Below are 17,411 nucleotides of genomic sequence, written 5' to 3'. Positions count from 1 at the left end.
GTAATATCCACTTAAATCATATACTCTTCAATGGCTGAACAAATTTAATTGCATTGTTTTTTTTAAAAAAACACTTTTATTTGTGCTCTTAGCAGGAAAAATTCATTACTTTAATTATTGTCTACTTTATGATTTTGAAATCTGTTTCCAGAATTTACTACCAGGTGGCACCATAAGTATAAAATCAAAATCTAATTTAATTACTTATTAACTGTTAACTGAATTTTGAATTCATTGCTCTCCAGTACATTCAAATGAACAGAATTTCAGCATCCCATTGCCTCAAGAAATGAGTGAAAATTTGATTACAAAATTCATCTTTACGATCATGAAACAAGTTAAGTGTTTAGAAAACAATTATTTATCACAAATATATTTTTTGCCAAAAATTTTACTCTCAGATTTTCTTAGCTAATGAGTGTTAGAATTTTATTCCTCTCTTTTCATGTTATTATGAGGATATGATAATTTATATTTCCATAATATGTATTATGTGACGTATTTTGCAGTGAAATTTGAATTATCGAATTCAGATGTATTTCATTGTGCATCTTATAACAGTTTCAATTATTTTAGTACTAAGGCATTTGCAGCAAATATTTTTTATTCGTATGTATTTTAATTTCCTTAAATATATATTGTGCAATTGTTGTAATTTAATATATGACCAAAATCGAAAAATGTTCATTTAATTTTATATTTTAAAGTCATCCTTAAAATAACTTGTTTAAAATCCATTTAATAGCTGAATGCAAAGTCCTAGATACAAAGGATTTGATCAAAATTTAGTTCCAGGATGGCTATTAGCTGACATCATAATTTTTGAACTGGGAGGAAATGACGACTGCGATACCCGACATCGGTATTAAAACAAAACACTAAGCAACTGTTAGCAGTTTTTATTTTAAGCTAAAAATTATACACTGGGAGTTTTGAAATGACAGTTTCCGTCTTCTGCAATTTCGTCGGTAAAAAATTACAGACTAGATGTGACGAAATTTCAGTCGGATACATACAACATTTTTGAAATAGTATTCCCCTGACAGCTGTAACGTAACATGGTTCATGGAAATACAACGACTATACATTCTTAAATATCTAAATATCCATGAAAACAAAAGTGAAATTTATTGCTTATGAATCGACATTTCTAAGAAAAAAAAGGAAGATTATTATAACAAATCACTGCTAATTTGATATTATTTTTTGAATTGTTGAACAAGTTGAAAACAATCTCTAGCAGATGTTTTGTTTAATATTACAAAATTTTCAAAATTCAGCATCAAAGTAGCAATGATTATGAAACGATAATCTTCCCTTTCGACATTTCATATATTCATTAAAAAATAATCCACTTTTATAAACACAAACGCATTAATGGACACCTAGAGATGCCTTTTCAGTTACAGTTACAGCGTCATATATAAATCTTAGAGATGGGACAGTGTTTTTGACGAATCAAGACATTAAAAAAAAGGGCAGAATTCCCACAACCATTATTCAATAGTACATTATTTATTGGAGTAAAAAGTCGCGCAAAATTGCCAAACAAGATTAAACTAAATTACCTTACTAGCTTAAGTTGTTTTCGCCAGAGATGAAGTTAGATTGCACTATCTAAAAACATTAGGATCATGCCTCACAGAGGTTCGTGGATTTAAAAATAAGATTTTTGATGAACTATTTACAGATGAAGCGATGAATGGGAGTTAAAGGCAGTCGGAAATCGTATTCGAAAGTGACAGAACCAAAAATCCTATTTCCAGGCACATTATTAAAATAATTTGTTTTTCTTCAACCCCATGTTGTTTAGTATCTTTTAAATGAAAACCTCATTTTCTCTTTGAGAAACCTTTATCATTTAAAGACATTATAAACTTGACATGTAAATTACTTCTCTTAAATTAAAGTTGAAAATTTTCAACAGCAATTATATTTTATACGTTGCAAAAAAGACATATTTTATGCATAGATTCCTAAGAAACCAATATCCTCTCATGAAAATATATTCTTAACTTATTTGAAGTCATCGCAAAAACGCATATTGCATAATATAAATAAGTAATTAGACTGATGGTATGTGGAAAAATCTTCTTCCTTCAGAATTATGCATAAATGTTGCTGACGCATAGTTCATAATTGTTGCTAATCATGAAACATTTTATCTTTGGATCAGCTCAACCGAATTGGACACTGTACTAAAAATAAATATCTGGCTTTCAAATTATAAATTTAGAAAATTTCCATTATATAGATAATTTCACATTTTGGTTATTATATTGATGATAAGGCTAGGCTACTCGAACAGTTTGCAAAATGAATATATTAAATTTCATAAATAATTTTAAAGGATATTTATAACAAATTTTGTAAGTTATGCTCTTTCAATAGCTATTTCTCAGACACTTTTCTTTCTCATTGTTTTGGTTCTACCATCTAATCGTATTAACCAATTATTGTCCCTTCTTATTGCTGCCTGATCATGCCATTGATCATGATATTGGCGAGGGCGTTTCTTCTCCTTTTCCACGCCCCCAGGTCCTTGGCATGATACCTCAGCTGCTTCAGCCATTCCATAGTGTCCGAATGGCATTCCGCCTGAATAAAAAAAAAATAAGAAGAAATTTACCATAAGACCTCAGTTTGATAAGCAGCTGTTTAACAAAACAAATAAGAGGAGACAGTATTTCTGATATTACGTGTTACAAACAATGAAATCTGTATTACTTTGCACATAAGCTGTTGTATTGCCAGATTATTAATATTTTAGTTTTTCCATCAAATATTGTCTGCTCTCTCATAATCCTGTAGATAATTTTACTTCTTAATTGATTGTAACACCGCATTCAGTGTTGGTTAAATAATTTGATAACGAGGAAGTATTAGAGTCGTTTGCCCAAGAGCCAATACAGAAGAATGACGGAATTCTTCTTCTTCTGTTTTAGAAAAGGAGATAATTCTTCCTGTTTTCCTTCTTATTATTCAACTAGAACGGCAGTTTAATCGATTGTTTCGAGATTTCATTTACTTTCAATCAGAAGAATAAAAATTATGATTCAGTATTACAAATAAAATTAGTCAGTTTTATGAATTGTTATGGATTTTACTTTTTTTGTTTTCAATGCTAGAGAAAGAAATCATGATATTGCCATTTTATGTAAATTGAATTGAAACATCAGAAGAATGATAATATAGAAACACAAATTACCCCATACTTAATTTAATAATGAGAACAGGCCATAAAACAAACTACTATTGTCTATTAACTGCATTATTAAAATTTTGAATACATTTATAGGAAGTTTAAAATGACGATGATTATGCAATTGAATTCTTTTGAAGAAGTCAAAGTCCTTTTAGCAAAACTATTGATATATCTGATACGGTAAGTGCGATTAATCCAATGATTATGTATAATTACCAGTGATTATTCACAATCACCATTAAACATATTGGTGATTTTGAATAATCCCCTATAATCGGTGATCGTGAATAATTACCAATTGTAATGAACCGATGATGAATAATCACCGATTGTAATGCATAATCACGTTTATACATTACCGTAAATAGATATGAATGTTTAATGTTTGATATTCATAACATTATTTCATTGAAAATTATAAACCTCTCATTAGTTTCATCATATGATTATTTTTGACTAGAGGTTTAAAGAAATAAAAAGCGTCTCACTTTGAGGAAAATGGATTCTTTCGTCGTGTACTCCTGAATTTCGATGATGTCTTCGTCTTCGAGTTCAGCGCTGATGATGCATGACCCCAGGTGAAGAGGATCCTGAAATCGACAGAAAAAGCTTTTCAATATTCAGAATCTACAAATTAGTGGATCATCCAATAAACGTTATCTAAACACATCCATAACGTTATCCGATTATTGAGTGTGATACAGTCAGTGGTAACTCAAAGTGGAATGTATAGAGAAATCTACACTGGTGACATGATTACACAACTGCTGCGATTTTGATCTGAATGTGTTTAAAAGTAACGGACAGATCAGAGCAGAAATTCAATTCAACCATTGCTTAAACTTTTTCTGCTTAATATACTTATATATTCAAATTACCATAACTCTTTACTGAATAAAATCATGTATTTTGTTTACCATATAAATCGTATGCCAGCAGTCTTGGACAATAGGAGTTTTGCTTGCTATATTTTTGAATACACCTGAATATTTAGTCATTAGCCAAATTTCAGGCTAAAGAAGCCAAATTCTAAAAATAGATCGTTAAAGCTTGGTGAAAATTTGTAAATCTTAGGCTTTACTTATTCTTCTGACTCATAAATGGAATTAAACCAATATTTTAGTTTGGTGAGAGTTGCGTTTCATTTAAAGGTAAAATATCCAATAGTGTTATATTATTGAGGACCAGAAAAAAACCTTTTTTAAATAAGTAAATTCTATCTGTATAGAACTTAAATATTATTTAAATAAAAAAAGATATTAATTGCAACGACACTACTTTGATCAACCAGCACTGATTATTGCATAAAATTAATTTTCACATTTCACAAAATACACGGTTTATAAAGAATTCTGAAATAATAAAAACATTTCTCTTATTGAAAATTTCTCCAAATTATTTTATATGTTATATAAAGGTAATTATAAATTACATAACATTATCGTAGCAATTACTATGTTAACCGTTTTCCGAAAGTCATAAAATGTGATAAACTGCACCTTAACTTCTAATATCGCAACGATTTCGAATTTTTGACAATCATTTTAAATAAGTACATAACGCATTTTATATATGATTTCTATAAAGAAATCGTTGATATCTAATTTTCAGTTTTGCACAAAACCTATCTAACTAAAAAAATCAAAAGAAATATTGAGGAGAATGAAAATACTATTATATTGTTGAGAGAACTGATTATCCTGGAATTGAAAAACTTATCGTATTATTTCAGTGCGAAGCATCTCATCGATCATTCATAGAATTATTGAAATTAAGTATATATAGATATTCCAAGTCTTGAATGAATTTTTCTAAGAATATAAGGTTCCTAAATCATGTATTTAGGAACATGTTGACAATGAAATTTATTTGAGACTTCACTATTGACCAAAAAACAATCTTAGTAAGTTTTGTATGAATATTACTTGACATAAAATACTTGGAAAAATATCACCATCTCTTTACATAGTGACTAATAAAAATTTTACCAAAGGGGAAATGTTTTTCTAATTTGATCCTCCTTTATTTGAATTTCTGTACAAAAAGGTAAATGCAAAAAGGATTAAATGCTCTAGGCACAATATTAGTAGAATAAGACAGATTCTTTTTCTGTAGTTAAATAATAAATGAAACTGCCTTTACTAAGTAACAGTAGCTTTTTGTTTCTAAAAAGTAAAATAACCAAGATGCAGAAATAAAAAAGAAACGCACCCTTGCGAGGCTATAGCGTCCATTTTTCTCTTTGACGAGCAGCAAGGTGGCGTCCTCTATGCCCGAATCTCTGGGAAACAGAGGGGTGTCGTTGATGAGATCTGGCCTGTAAAGGGCGTTGGGGCGTCCCCTCGTGGCGAGAATAGCATGGCTGGGGGTGAACTTGATGGCGCGCCCTCTTCTCGATTTGGTGAAATCTACGGCTCCACTGAACGACAGCTTTCCTGCCATCACAAATCGAATATCCTCTTTACTCCATTCAAGTACTTCCATTGCCATCTAAACAAAGAAATAGAAATCGATCAAAAAATATTCGGTAGTATATTTGAAAGCATATACTGTATCAGCAGGACTTTATTTGTAAATATTATAATGATACACATTGCAGTTAGACAAATGCTTCGCACTAATAGTTAATTCTATGCTTGTTATTGCCATTATATTTGCTAAAACAATTTTAACACATTGAGAAATACCGCATATTCGTATTAGCATATATCACATATTGTAGACACAGAGAAATTGTAAACATGAAGACATGTTGGTTACATATTAGTTTCATGATCATGATTAGCAAGGATCAGATCGTATTGTGGAGAAAGTCAATAAAGGAAAGAATTATGTTACTGCGAGAAAATCCAAATATATATATATATATATATATATTTCTGTACATAAAATACTAAATGGAATTATAGTTTACAGAAAAACTAAAACTATTCTCCATAAAATGAATAAAAAGTTACAAATATTTGAATGAAGATTTTGATCCATGAGGATGGATAAAAATGGCTTAAACTATGATGATTATATAGATAAAATGCAAGATAGAGATGAGAATAAACTGTACGTGTTATATTATGTAAGCTGATTAATATGTATCAAATAAATGATATTTATAGATTTAACACCTAAGACCAATACAGAGCAATAGGCCACACATTCATTAATGGATAATGATGATGATCCTCTAATATCCCCTTCCTTGTGAAAAGTTTTATGAGAAGAAAATTTTAAACCAGAAAATGGCAATGGTCATTCAGAAAACCAGTGGGAGTAGTCTCCCCAAAATTGTCTAGCCAACTCTCTAATAAAGATGATATCCAATGTCTTGGCATGGTTTTTTGGCGATTTATCCCTGGCATACTGTTAATAGCATCTGAAAATCGAAACAGTTTTAGATGCGTCTTCCCAATTGATTGAATCAAAAATTTGATACAAAACTATACTTGTAGTCACAAATTACCCTCCCAGATTTGATATAATTAAGTCAGTTTTTAAGTTATCGCGTTTGTATACATGTTTCTGAAAGTACATACACAGTACAAAGATAGATATTTTGTTATATTTGACTCAAAATTTGTTAGGTATCTACATTTTAGATTTTAAATATGTATTCAGTACTATATCCGCCTAGCTCTCTTCGTTTTGCAGTTATATTAACTGGTATTCAAACAGCTGGACAGACAGACTTCCGATGTAGTCAGATGTAGTCGATTATCTTAAAATAGGTTAAATGTTTTTAAAAAAAATCTTTTCAGCGCGAGTAATGAAAGTTTTATTTTGCAAAACCATTACACGGTACTATAAATATTAATATTTAAATTAATTAATCCCGGTATTATTAATATTTAAAGAAAACTGTTTCTTCTTTATTTAATATTTAATCTAAAATAATTCAATGCGCAAAAAAGATGTATTATACATAATGTTTAACAAAATTGAAAATTTTAAATTTAGAATATTTCTGGTCGAAATCAGCTATACAGAACACTAGATAAGAATACTTTTTTTCTTCTTATACTTACCTTTCTCAGTTGTATGCTTCCGATGTCGGATATGTTTGTTGACCTTCTGTGAGTAGCAGATATGTTGGATATCCTTCTCCAAATTTTGGTACCAGATATTCCTTTTGTTTGCTACACGGCAGAAGTAACATTATTTAAAAAACAAGCTATTGCAAGTAATCATAACAAAGAGACAGAAAAAAATTCATCATTCGCATGATTCATTGGAGCATCTGTTTAATCTCAAAACTAATATAGTTTGGTTTTCTGTCTTACAATTTAATTCAGAAAAAGAATAAAAAAAGTAACGTTTTTTCTATATTCCTTTTATGTGAAATGAGAAATTAAGTCTATTTCACAAAAGCGGGGAATTATTACACATGCGTTTAAAATTGAAACAAAAAAGGAATATATCTTGTCAGAAAACAAACGTAAAAAGTATTTAAAACTGGCAAAATTTAAACACCAATAAATAAGAACCTGAATGTTCAGATGAATGACATTATTTATTGCAATAGAGACTAAAAGATTTTTTCTTCTGTGTCTTTAAATAAAAACAAAAGCTTTAGAAGCAAAAATGAACATAAAATATCGACTCTTGTGAAAGAAAAAGATAATGAAATGCATGCAATCAAATTATTTGAGGTCTTACAAAGAATTATAAAAACCTTCAAGTAACACTGCACATTTTATTTAAGAAAAGTCACAAAGTAGGAAAAAATACTATGTTTAAAATTGCTAAAAAATACTACTAAAAATACTATGTTTCATATGCTAAAAACTATAGTTAAAAGTTGCTAAATAAATTTCTGATTCTTATTTATCCAATATTTTGGGCAACATGATTAATTAAAATATTAGGCATGACATCATAACATTCATAACAATATCTCTCGTCTGGTTCTCTACAATAATTTGCGAATACTCATTCAAGTAAAAAAGAAGAAAAATGCATCTTTCATCATAGAAAACAGTATATTTTTATTCGATTGTAACCATGAGCAATTTTAACCATTTTGTTACTGTTCTTATAATTTTATGTAAAGTGTTATAAAAATTTGCAAACGCTGAAACATATTAAAAAAAGAATTAAGAAAAGTTAGCATAATTTTGAATAACGAATAGATCTTCGTTTTATTTTTCTTTACTCCCACAAATTTAATATTGTTCCTCAAATTATACAACTAAAAAAAAATGTTTTTGTGGCTTTTTTTTTTGTGCAATACGTCAAGTTTATAAAAAAAAGAAAAAATTTATTAATTTTGAAACATTTCATTATAAATTTTTTTAAATAAACGAATTTAAAAGCAACCGCTATGTTCGTTTCGCAATGAATTCGCATTTTTGCAAGATAAAGAAAACTTTTAAAAAGATAATATTTGAAAATACTTTTAAAAAATTGCTACTTAAATATTTGGAATTAAAAAAAATAATGATATCTAATCACCTTCCACAATCACCAGCATTATAATACCGAATATCTATATACTTACTACAAGCTGTGTCGGCTTGCAAATCTCCAGCATACCAGACTCCCGCGTCTTCTCGTACCTCGCGAGAAATGATGCGAAACAGGGAAGGAATCAACCGCGGAGCATCGGCACTCCACCAATTTGTTACAGAAAACAACTTTTTTGACAACGGAACATCAACAAGGGAGAAAACAGTGCTTCCACTTCTTTTTGCTCTCACCCAGTGCCATAGGGGCGGAAACAACCACGGCTTTTCTGAAGTGTCGTCCCCCAAGTGACGGGTGAAACGTCACAACGCGGGCACTACAATGTGACGCGATCTTCATAACCTCGTGCTTCACATATTATGCAGATATTACGAACGATTTTGGTTAAAGGAACGAAAAAAATGCGGGTATGATTAAGCTTCGTGTTGCAACTGTTATGCGTACTCCTACGCAACTCATAACAATAATGATGGCACAGGAATATTTTATTAGTGCTCTGACCATAAAATGGAACATTGGTTATCAGCGCAATTCATTTCATTTATGAAAGTCATTATTGTTGATGTTATTTATAAAAGGTATTAGATGCTAACAAATTATTGATTACTAAATTAACACCTTGTTTGGTAGTTCCACTTGGACTATTTTAAGACAAATCTCGTCAGTACAGCATGGCTGAAAATTCACACCATAAAATCCCTAGTTTAATCCAATGCGGTGGACATCATATATTCGATGAGGGAAATGTTATACCTTAAAGGATTCAGATATTAACTAATTAATTGATAGTTGAATTAACATCTTATTTGGTAACTTCGATTGGACTATTACTATTCTGGAACGAATCTCAGCAATTCAAAAATCCACATCATAAAATGTCCAATTTAATCCATCAGAAGGATCTTATAAATTTGATCCGAATATGATATTTATAAAAGGATTTAGATGCCAACGAAGTAATTGATTGTTAAATTAACACCTTGTTTTGAGACGAGTCTTATTGGCACTGCATAGTCAAAACTGACACACCATAAAATAATTCCCTATTTCAATTCAATTGAATGGATCTCAGATTAAATCTGAAGAGGAGTATAAGCGTCTGACTAGCGATCCCTGCCCCCTACTTTCAACCCAGAGTATACACCGAAAGCGAAGGATGTCCAGCAGAAGTTTAGATTTGAAGAGCGCTAAACCCATATAAAGGCTATCTATTATAAAATCTTGTCTAGAAATTGGGGTTCCTTGATGACGAAGTAGAGATGTCTATTATCAGCCCTAATAATTGAAGGTTTGCGAATCTGTGATAAATGCAGGAGTGGATTAAAAACAGGGTGAACTTTGTTAGATCAAGAAGAGGGTTCCAAATCAGGAAGTAAAAAAATTATGGCTTGCTTCTTTTTTAGTGAATACTAAATTCTTTAACCCTGTTCAGTATCCGAGATATTAAAGCAGAATCCAATTTTAATTATTTTCAAGCAATTATTTCCGGAATGTAGAATGTTCGATTCACTTAAGTTACTTTTCTCAGGTAACTTAAAACTTGCTTCTTTATAATTTCCCAGTGTTTTGTATTTTATTAAAAGAATTATATTATTTTAGCGTTGAATGATATCATACTATTAATGTCTTGCCTATAGATGGAGAAGAGATTTTTATAGTAGTTCACTAGGAGAGTAGCTAAAATTTCCAGTAATAAGTTCGTATTAATTGCTGTAATAATATGAACTAACTCATCAGATGAGTAGCTAGAATTTTCACTAATAAAATCGTATCATAATTCACTAAGTGAATGGCTCTGATCTCGAAACATCAGACCATTTTAATCGATCAGAAAGTCAAATGTAAACATTGAAGAGAGCATACAACCGTAAGCCGAAAATCGGAATTACACTGATTAACTGGAACGTTTGGTCCCTTTTCAGTTTATATTAGTGGCACTATAGCCTGAATTTCAATTATATTCAAAGGAATAAATATCTAGGGTATATGAAATTACAATGAAATGTGATAAGTAATTGAAATTTTTAGTTAAATGTTTAATTTAAAATTGCGACGGACAGCTTTGCAAATATTAATTTTAAAGAAATTCAATAAAAATCTATGTTTTTTTTTCTTTACTTAAAATGGAATTTTCTTTTAAAGTAAAAGAAAAGGAAATATTCAGCATACTTCAATATAGGATAAAAACCTGAAATCTAGAAGCCTCAGCTCATCTGGTTATTCACCTAAAATTTGTATGACATGGTTTGAGATTTAGCTTGTAACATTTTTTCTGATTGGTCTCTAGTGAAAAAGTCACTACTTTTTGGATTCTTATTAATAAAAGATTGATTAAAATGTCAATAATTTCATATTAATCGTAATTAAAATGCGCGATTTGTATTAATCGTAATTAAAACTTATAACTTATATTAATCGCAAAAATTTGTGTTAATGTAAAAATTGTATTAATCGTAATATAAATAAGAGTCAAATTTCTCTATTATGAAGACGAATATATTTCTTTGAATTATTAACTGATAATGTTATGTGTTATTTTTATGCCATACTTATTTGAATATATTCTTTCTAAAGTATTACAGATTGCATAACCAAGATAAAGCAAAATAAATAAAAACATTTTAAAGAGATTTAAAAATTTGTTCATTATTAAAATTGTAAAAATATGCAGTTTATAAGAGCATACGTGGTAAATATATTTGAATTGCCTTGACATTTCAACTTGAAAATTTTTATAGGCTGGATACTACCAGTAAATTGCAATATGTTAGCATGCAAGATGCGAAAATGCATTTTCGAAATTCAAAATCCTTTAACAATCGGACTTCGAGATACTAAATTTGAATTAGTCTGGTGTTTTCTTAAGCAGCAGAAACTCACTAATAAAGAGTTCTTTTGAAAATTTTACTGGAATTTTAATTAAAAAAGAAATGAAATTCTAATGTTTTCCCTCACTAACATTGGAACATATAATCGCCGAAAACTAAAGGTCAATAATTTTAAATACAAAAAGTTAACTTTTCATTTACAATAATTCTACACCTGAATTTTTTTTCCTAATTATTAATTTTTAAAAAATTATTATACTTTACAAAAATGTTTTTTTTAAAAAATAAAATAGAAAAGTACACTTTACAAAAATATTTTTCGTTGCTTTAATTATTATGGCTTTAATTTCATTAATCATGCACATAACAGTATAACATATACTTTTTTTTTCTATACACGACAGTGATGCTATAATTTTTAAAAAATGTAGAAATAATACATGGACAAACACAATAAGTTTAAAGCATTTTTATACTTGGATACTTTGCACTAGAAATTTGAATCTCTTTTAAATCCAGCGGGTTTGGTTTGCGTTTAAAAATTTTCGATTTGTTAAGTAATTTTATAATTAAGATTAATTTTATCAGAATTGCAGAATGCCAAATTTGGGAGAAGATTTTTCTCGTGATTGTCACAATCTGTGGGTAAATATATTAGCACGTATGTCTAAAGAAAACGTAAGCTATATCATGTAATCTTTACTCTAAAATTGGCGGTGTATATCCAATTTCGGAATTGAGTCACCATTAAGTAGTCTTATGTTCGTCTGTTTATTCGTGTGTATACAAGCACATAACTAAAAAAAAACAAAGTTAGATGAATGAAATTTGGCATGTTCCTGACAACAAAATTTTCTACTGGAATAATTTTGAAACCAACCCTTTAATTGCACAAGGAAATTTTCTTCATTACATTTCAAAGTAAAGTAACCACACCACAAAAAAAACCCCATCTTATAGTGAAATGTGTACGACTAGGTCTAGAAGAAAATACCTTGCTAGCTAGTAAAAGTATACAAATAAAACAGATTCCCGTCAAGTTGCAACAAAAATGGTTCAACTCTGGACATTCCTCCGTCCAGACTCAGAAACACGACATGTGCACCAGCTTTACGGTGTCATTGACATCACCCTCACCAACATTACGCAAGTTTTCCGAAGCTCCCTAAACATTTCTGCACAGCCCCGGAATGACAGAAAACAAATTACGGGTCACACTGTAATCATCGTCTCGGCGACGGATGAAAGTGACTCCGTTAAAATTTCCCTCAACTCACTGACTGCGGAATTCACGTGTTACCAACTAACTGTTCCAGAGCACGTCTGGAGTTATTTTTTGCACCCGCCACCCTTAACAGTCCGCGCCGAAAGACGAATGGCGCAGTTATACTTTTTATAGATTTCTGTGTTTTTGTTTTTAAATAAAAATAGAGAAAATGCTGATGGAAAACAAAATAGAAATGTGTGTTTAGGTATGCGAATGGTATTTGACATTTCGGTAAAAGTAACCCAGGCGTCTTCAGGTCGTGTTTACGAACAGGGTGCGATGAGTTGTTTGGGCACCATGAAAGGGGGAAGGGGTCGTTCACATATTGTGCCAGTGGTACATTAGATTCAATAATATATTTGACAGATTTTCCTAACTTCGGTCCAAGACCCTTGGAAGCTCAAGGACTCAGTCCAGAACGTTGGCTAAGGGAATACTATGAAAATCCCTCAAAATTTAAAATCTAAAGATAGTTAAGTCTAAAAAAATTTAGAAATAGTTAATTAGCAAAAATTCTAAAAGAAAAGTATGTAGAATTAAAGAAGCGTAAATAAATAAATAAATAAATAAAAACTTGCAACTATTTATACTAATTTCCTTCTAGGATTATTCATTCATATTAAGGAAATTTTCAAAGAACAGTGAGAGCAAGAAAGGAGAATTATTTAGAAGTTAACTTTTTTTAACATTAAAAGTACTGACACTTTTACTTATACACTTATTCTAAACGTAAACAGTCTCCAATTTGCTTATGCATTCACATTAAGATGATTTTCAAAGAACAGTGAAAACAAGAAAGGAGAATTATTTAGATGTTAACTTTTTTAACATTAAAAGTACTGACACTTTTATTTAAACACTTGTCAAATTAACCAAACTCAATTTGAGATATAAATATTTTTTCTAATTGAATTTTAAAAGCAAATATTTTAGAAGTGAAATATTCAAATATTTTAGAAAAGAAATATACAAAATTTATTTCGTATATTTCTTTTCAAAAATAGATAAAAAAAATACTTACGCTTGAAACAGGTTATTCAAGCTTAAAAGCATTGTTAATTTAAAATTTGATTTATGATCTTCACAGACAGACTAATATAAAAGCGAAATGAGTATTTAAATATTTTCTGATCTGATAGCTTTTTCTGATTTCTTTAAATAAAATGAATGTTTCTCCCTTTTTCAATGATAATGTGTTTCCAAAAATATAAACAAAAGAAAAGAAAAATTAAAATTAGAAAAATTAATTATATATTTATTATTATTATAAAAAAGAATGAACGTAAAAAAAGCGGTAATTTATATGCGTATATTGAAATAATAATCTATAGCTTATTTTGACCGTTTATGATATGCTTATTGTTAAAAATCAGTTATAGTTATTTTAAATATAAACTATGCATTACTTATGAGTATAAAATTTACGATGTAGAACATCTAATTGTAATATATATATATTTTTTTCAATTCTGAACTATTTTTAGGGCTGTCAAAATTCGAAACTCTGACTAGTTCCTACTAAACTGGAGAATCAAGACACTTTAGATAATGCCAAGACAACATTATAATTTTCCAGTATCAACTAATTCAGACATTAACTTAGATCTGGTTAGTTTTATTTTCTTCTTACTTTGTTTATAAAAATAAAAAATAAGATTACGAAATAAAATATTGAGAAATATTAATGAATTTCTAAAACATTATGTAGTAGCTTTTTGATGCAACTATTAATGTACTCATTAGAATATTACTGAAATTTTAAAGAGCTTACTGAGATACCATTTATTGCTTAGATATCTGCATCTTTGCTTCAACTATATTCTACAAGTTAAAAAAAATTAAATAATGCTTCGAATTTTTGAAAGATAGTTTATTGTAATTTTTTTCAGAAATCTTGGAAATTGCGTTGCTGTATTCAAGTTAGAAGATTTAAGTCTTCTCATAAGCTAAAATTTTTAATCTACACTTCGAATTCAATAAAAGGTAAAAACTTATATTAAAAAATAAAAATGTAAAAAAAAGCATAAAAAAAATTGCTTTCAAGGTTACTGCATCCAAACAACCTGTTTTATTCGATGATGATGTTTAATAAGCCTCTTCAATTTTAAACAACTTTTTTAAAATTAAAATTAAATAAAATTATGCTTTGGAATACTTGAAAGACATACTTTCTTGTATGGTATTGACAGAATGGAAAACAAAATTATAATTCCTCTACTGATCTTTTCTTTTTTCCCCCCTCTAGAACACAGTCTTCTAGAGGGGTACTCTAGAACAGAGTCCGTTAATATAAGAAGAAAAATATATGATTCACAGAAATCTTTGAACTGAATTCGTCGCAACATTCATTATCCAGGCGTAATTTTAAAAACTAACATGAAGTTAGCAAAAATTGTAAAGAATTTGTAATGAAGTCATTTTGAAATGCCATAAAAATGCATTCTAAATTGTTTATCATACTTCAGTTATATAATTTCAAATTTAACAATACAATATTATATGTATATCAAATCTGTAACTGCATATAATTGTAATCATCTATTTATTTCTTATATATTTAGTACAAGCTTTTTTATGAATCATTAATCCTATAAGCACGAGCTCGCCCCATATCGCCTCGTCCGACAAAGTCCTGATTCGGGCGTTTTTGGATGCATAGTTGAAATCTAGAGCTAAAAAGGATTCTCGATCAGCTCTTTGCATGAAAGGGGCGATTCCATTCTGGTTTTCTGCGCAAAAAATTAGCTCTGATTTTGGAATTGTATCAATAGCCAGTCACACGGAGATGAATCACTTCACACGTAAAGGATTCAATTTTCGCGATGGAATAATGAAATAAAATTGCACGTGTCATCTAACGTGGAACTATACAACATATTACGCCATGCTGTGACGTCACTTCCTTTTTTCTAAAGTAAAATGCACCTCGGAACTGAAAATGAAATTCGTTCGAAAATGTAGGCAATTCTTGCTCTAGAACAAAAATTGGCTGCATTCTTTTAATTCTGCGAAATATTTCTATAGCGGATCTATAAACAAAATAATTCTAAGAAAGATCCCAAGACCTTCCGTTTGCTTCACCAACCACAAATGAAGTACAGCTTGTTGACGAATAATAACTTTTTCGAATTATCTCTAACTCAATTATTGTTCTGTCGTCATTTTGTGAAGAATTAATTAGCTTTAATGATGAGCGGCAGAGCAAGATTCTGCTGGCAGCCGTTGCCGCGAAGCGCCGACATGTGTTGATATGTCAGCTGACCTAATAACTACAGAAAATGCTAAGTAATTTTTCGAGAACTTTTCCCCTACTTATTGCGAAAGAGTGATTCGTAAAATTATTATTTTATGTTCTTCCACCAGTTCGCTTTTATTGAAAATTGGACAATTTTATGGATATTGGATATTGCTCTAATAATTAATAAGACAATCAGCAATTATGTATTCCCAAGACAAAACAGCTTGACATAACAATAAATGTAATGATTAATATTGATTTTATTTTCCGTTTTTGTACACTAACAAAAAGGAAGACGAATGATGCAAAGTGAAATTTTAGCAATCATCAAAAATTTAGCCCGAGATCGTTTTGGAACTTCTTTAGGTCTAAAAGCCTTTTTTAAAATTATATCTGTAGGGCCGCGGTGGCCTGGTGGTAAGGTCTTGGCTTGTAAGCCGTAGGGTTTCAGGTTCGAAACCTGATTCCATCGAAGAACCGTCGTGTAAGGGGGTCTGTTGCACGTTAAATCCGTCATGCCAAACGTCCTGCCGCTGGTGTGGTGTGGAGAGGGGGGTGCCAGCTCAGGTGTCGTCCTCGTCATCTGACCGCGGTTCAAAATGACGAGGTCTGTCCCAAAATAGCCCTAGTGTTGCTTTACAACGGGACTTTAATATAGCTAAACTAACTAAAATTATATCTGTTGATTTTGACCACGACTACTCCAAGATCAGGTAAGTGACCTTTACAGCAAATCACTAAATATGCATGTATTTTCGAACGAAATTCACAAACAAGAAGTTTATCTGTCACTCTGTGTGAAAGATAATTCAATTAGCGGAGACTCCCCTCAAAACCATTCTTGCATATGTCCTAATACCGCCAACAAGAAATTTGTCTGTCCGTCTATGCGGAAGATATAATTCGATCAATGGTGTCTCCTGTCCCCCAAAATTGTGGTTTTTTCTCGCATATGTCCTAATACTACCAATAAATTTGTCTCTCCATTTGTGTTATGGATATAATAAAACCATCTGTGCCTCCCCTTAAAACATTCTCGCTTATGTCCTAATACCACCAACAAGACATTTGTCTTTGCGTCTATGTAAAAGATAAAATTCAACCAGCGGAAGTCTTCACCGGCCCCGAAACTTCCATGCCTTAATAAAGGTGTTAAGCCCATATAAAATTGAGGACTTTCGGTTAGACCAAAAAGACCACAAGTGCTCAGAATTTTATTTTCAGTGCCATAAGAGCTGTATGCTTCGTAGCTGTATAGAAATGAAAATTGAATATACATTTTGAATATTTTTTCAACCATTTGAAATCAAAACTTGACAAAGAATTACAATTTCAGTAGCAACTTATAAAAATTCTTTTAAATAAGTCAACGCATTTTTAAGTGTTCAGATGCATATGAAAGTGCAGACAGACGGA

At 30.2% G+C, this 17,411-nt stretch overlaps 1 protein-coding gene across 2 annotated transcripts in view; it reads right to left on the bottom strand.

The window, feature by feature from the left end:
• Positions 1-884: 884 nt before the first annotated feature.
• The window catches only part of LOC129954627 (uncharacterized), a 237,614-nt gene continuing 221,087 nt past the window's right edge, over positions 885-17,411 (bottom strand). For both annotated transcript variants that reach the window (XM_056068157.1, XM_056068158.1), the window contains exons 13-16: positions 7,225-7,335; positions 5,417-5,695; positions 3,694-3,795; positions 885-2,598 (exon numbers count right to left, since the gene is read on the bottom strand). In XM_056068157.1, the coding sequence (XP_055924132.1) occupies positions 2,467-2,598; positions 3,694-3,795; positions 5,417-5,695; positions 7,225-7,335 (624 nt within the window). In that variant the 3' untranslated portion in view covers positions 885-2,466. The remainder of the gene's footprint in view (positions 2,599-3,693; positions 3,796-5,416; positions 5,696-7,224; positions 7,336-17,411) is intronic.

The sequence above is a fragment of the Argiope bruennichi genome, chromosome 2 (genome assembly GCF_947563725.1).
Source record: "Argiope bruennichi chromosome 2, qqArgBrue1.1, whole genome shotgun sequence".
Classification (NCBI taxonomy): domain Eukaryota; kingdom Metazoa; phylum Arthropoda; class Arachnida; order Araneae; family Araneidae; genus Argiope; species Argiope bruennichi.
Note: the sequence above shows the minus strand (reverse complement) of the source record. Positions and strands in the feature narration are given on the sequence as shown.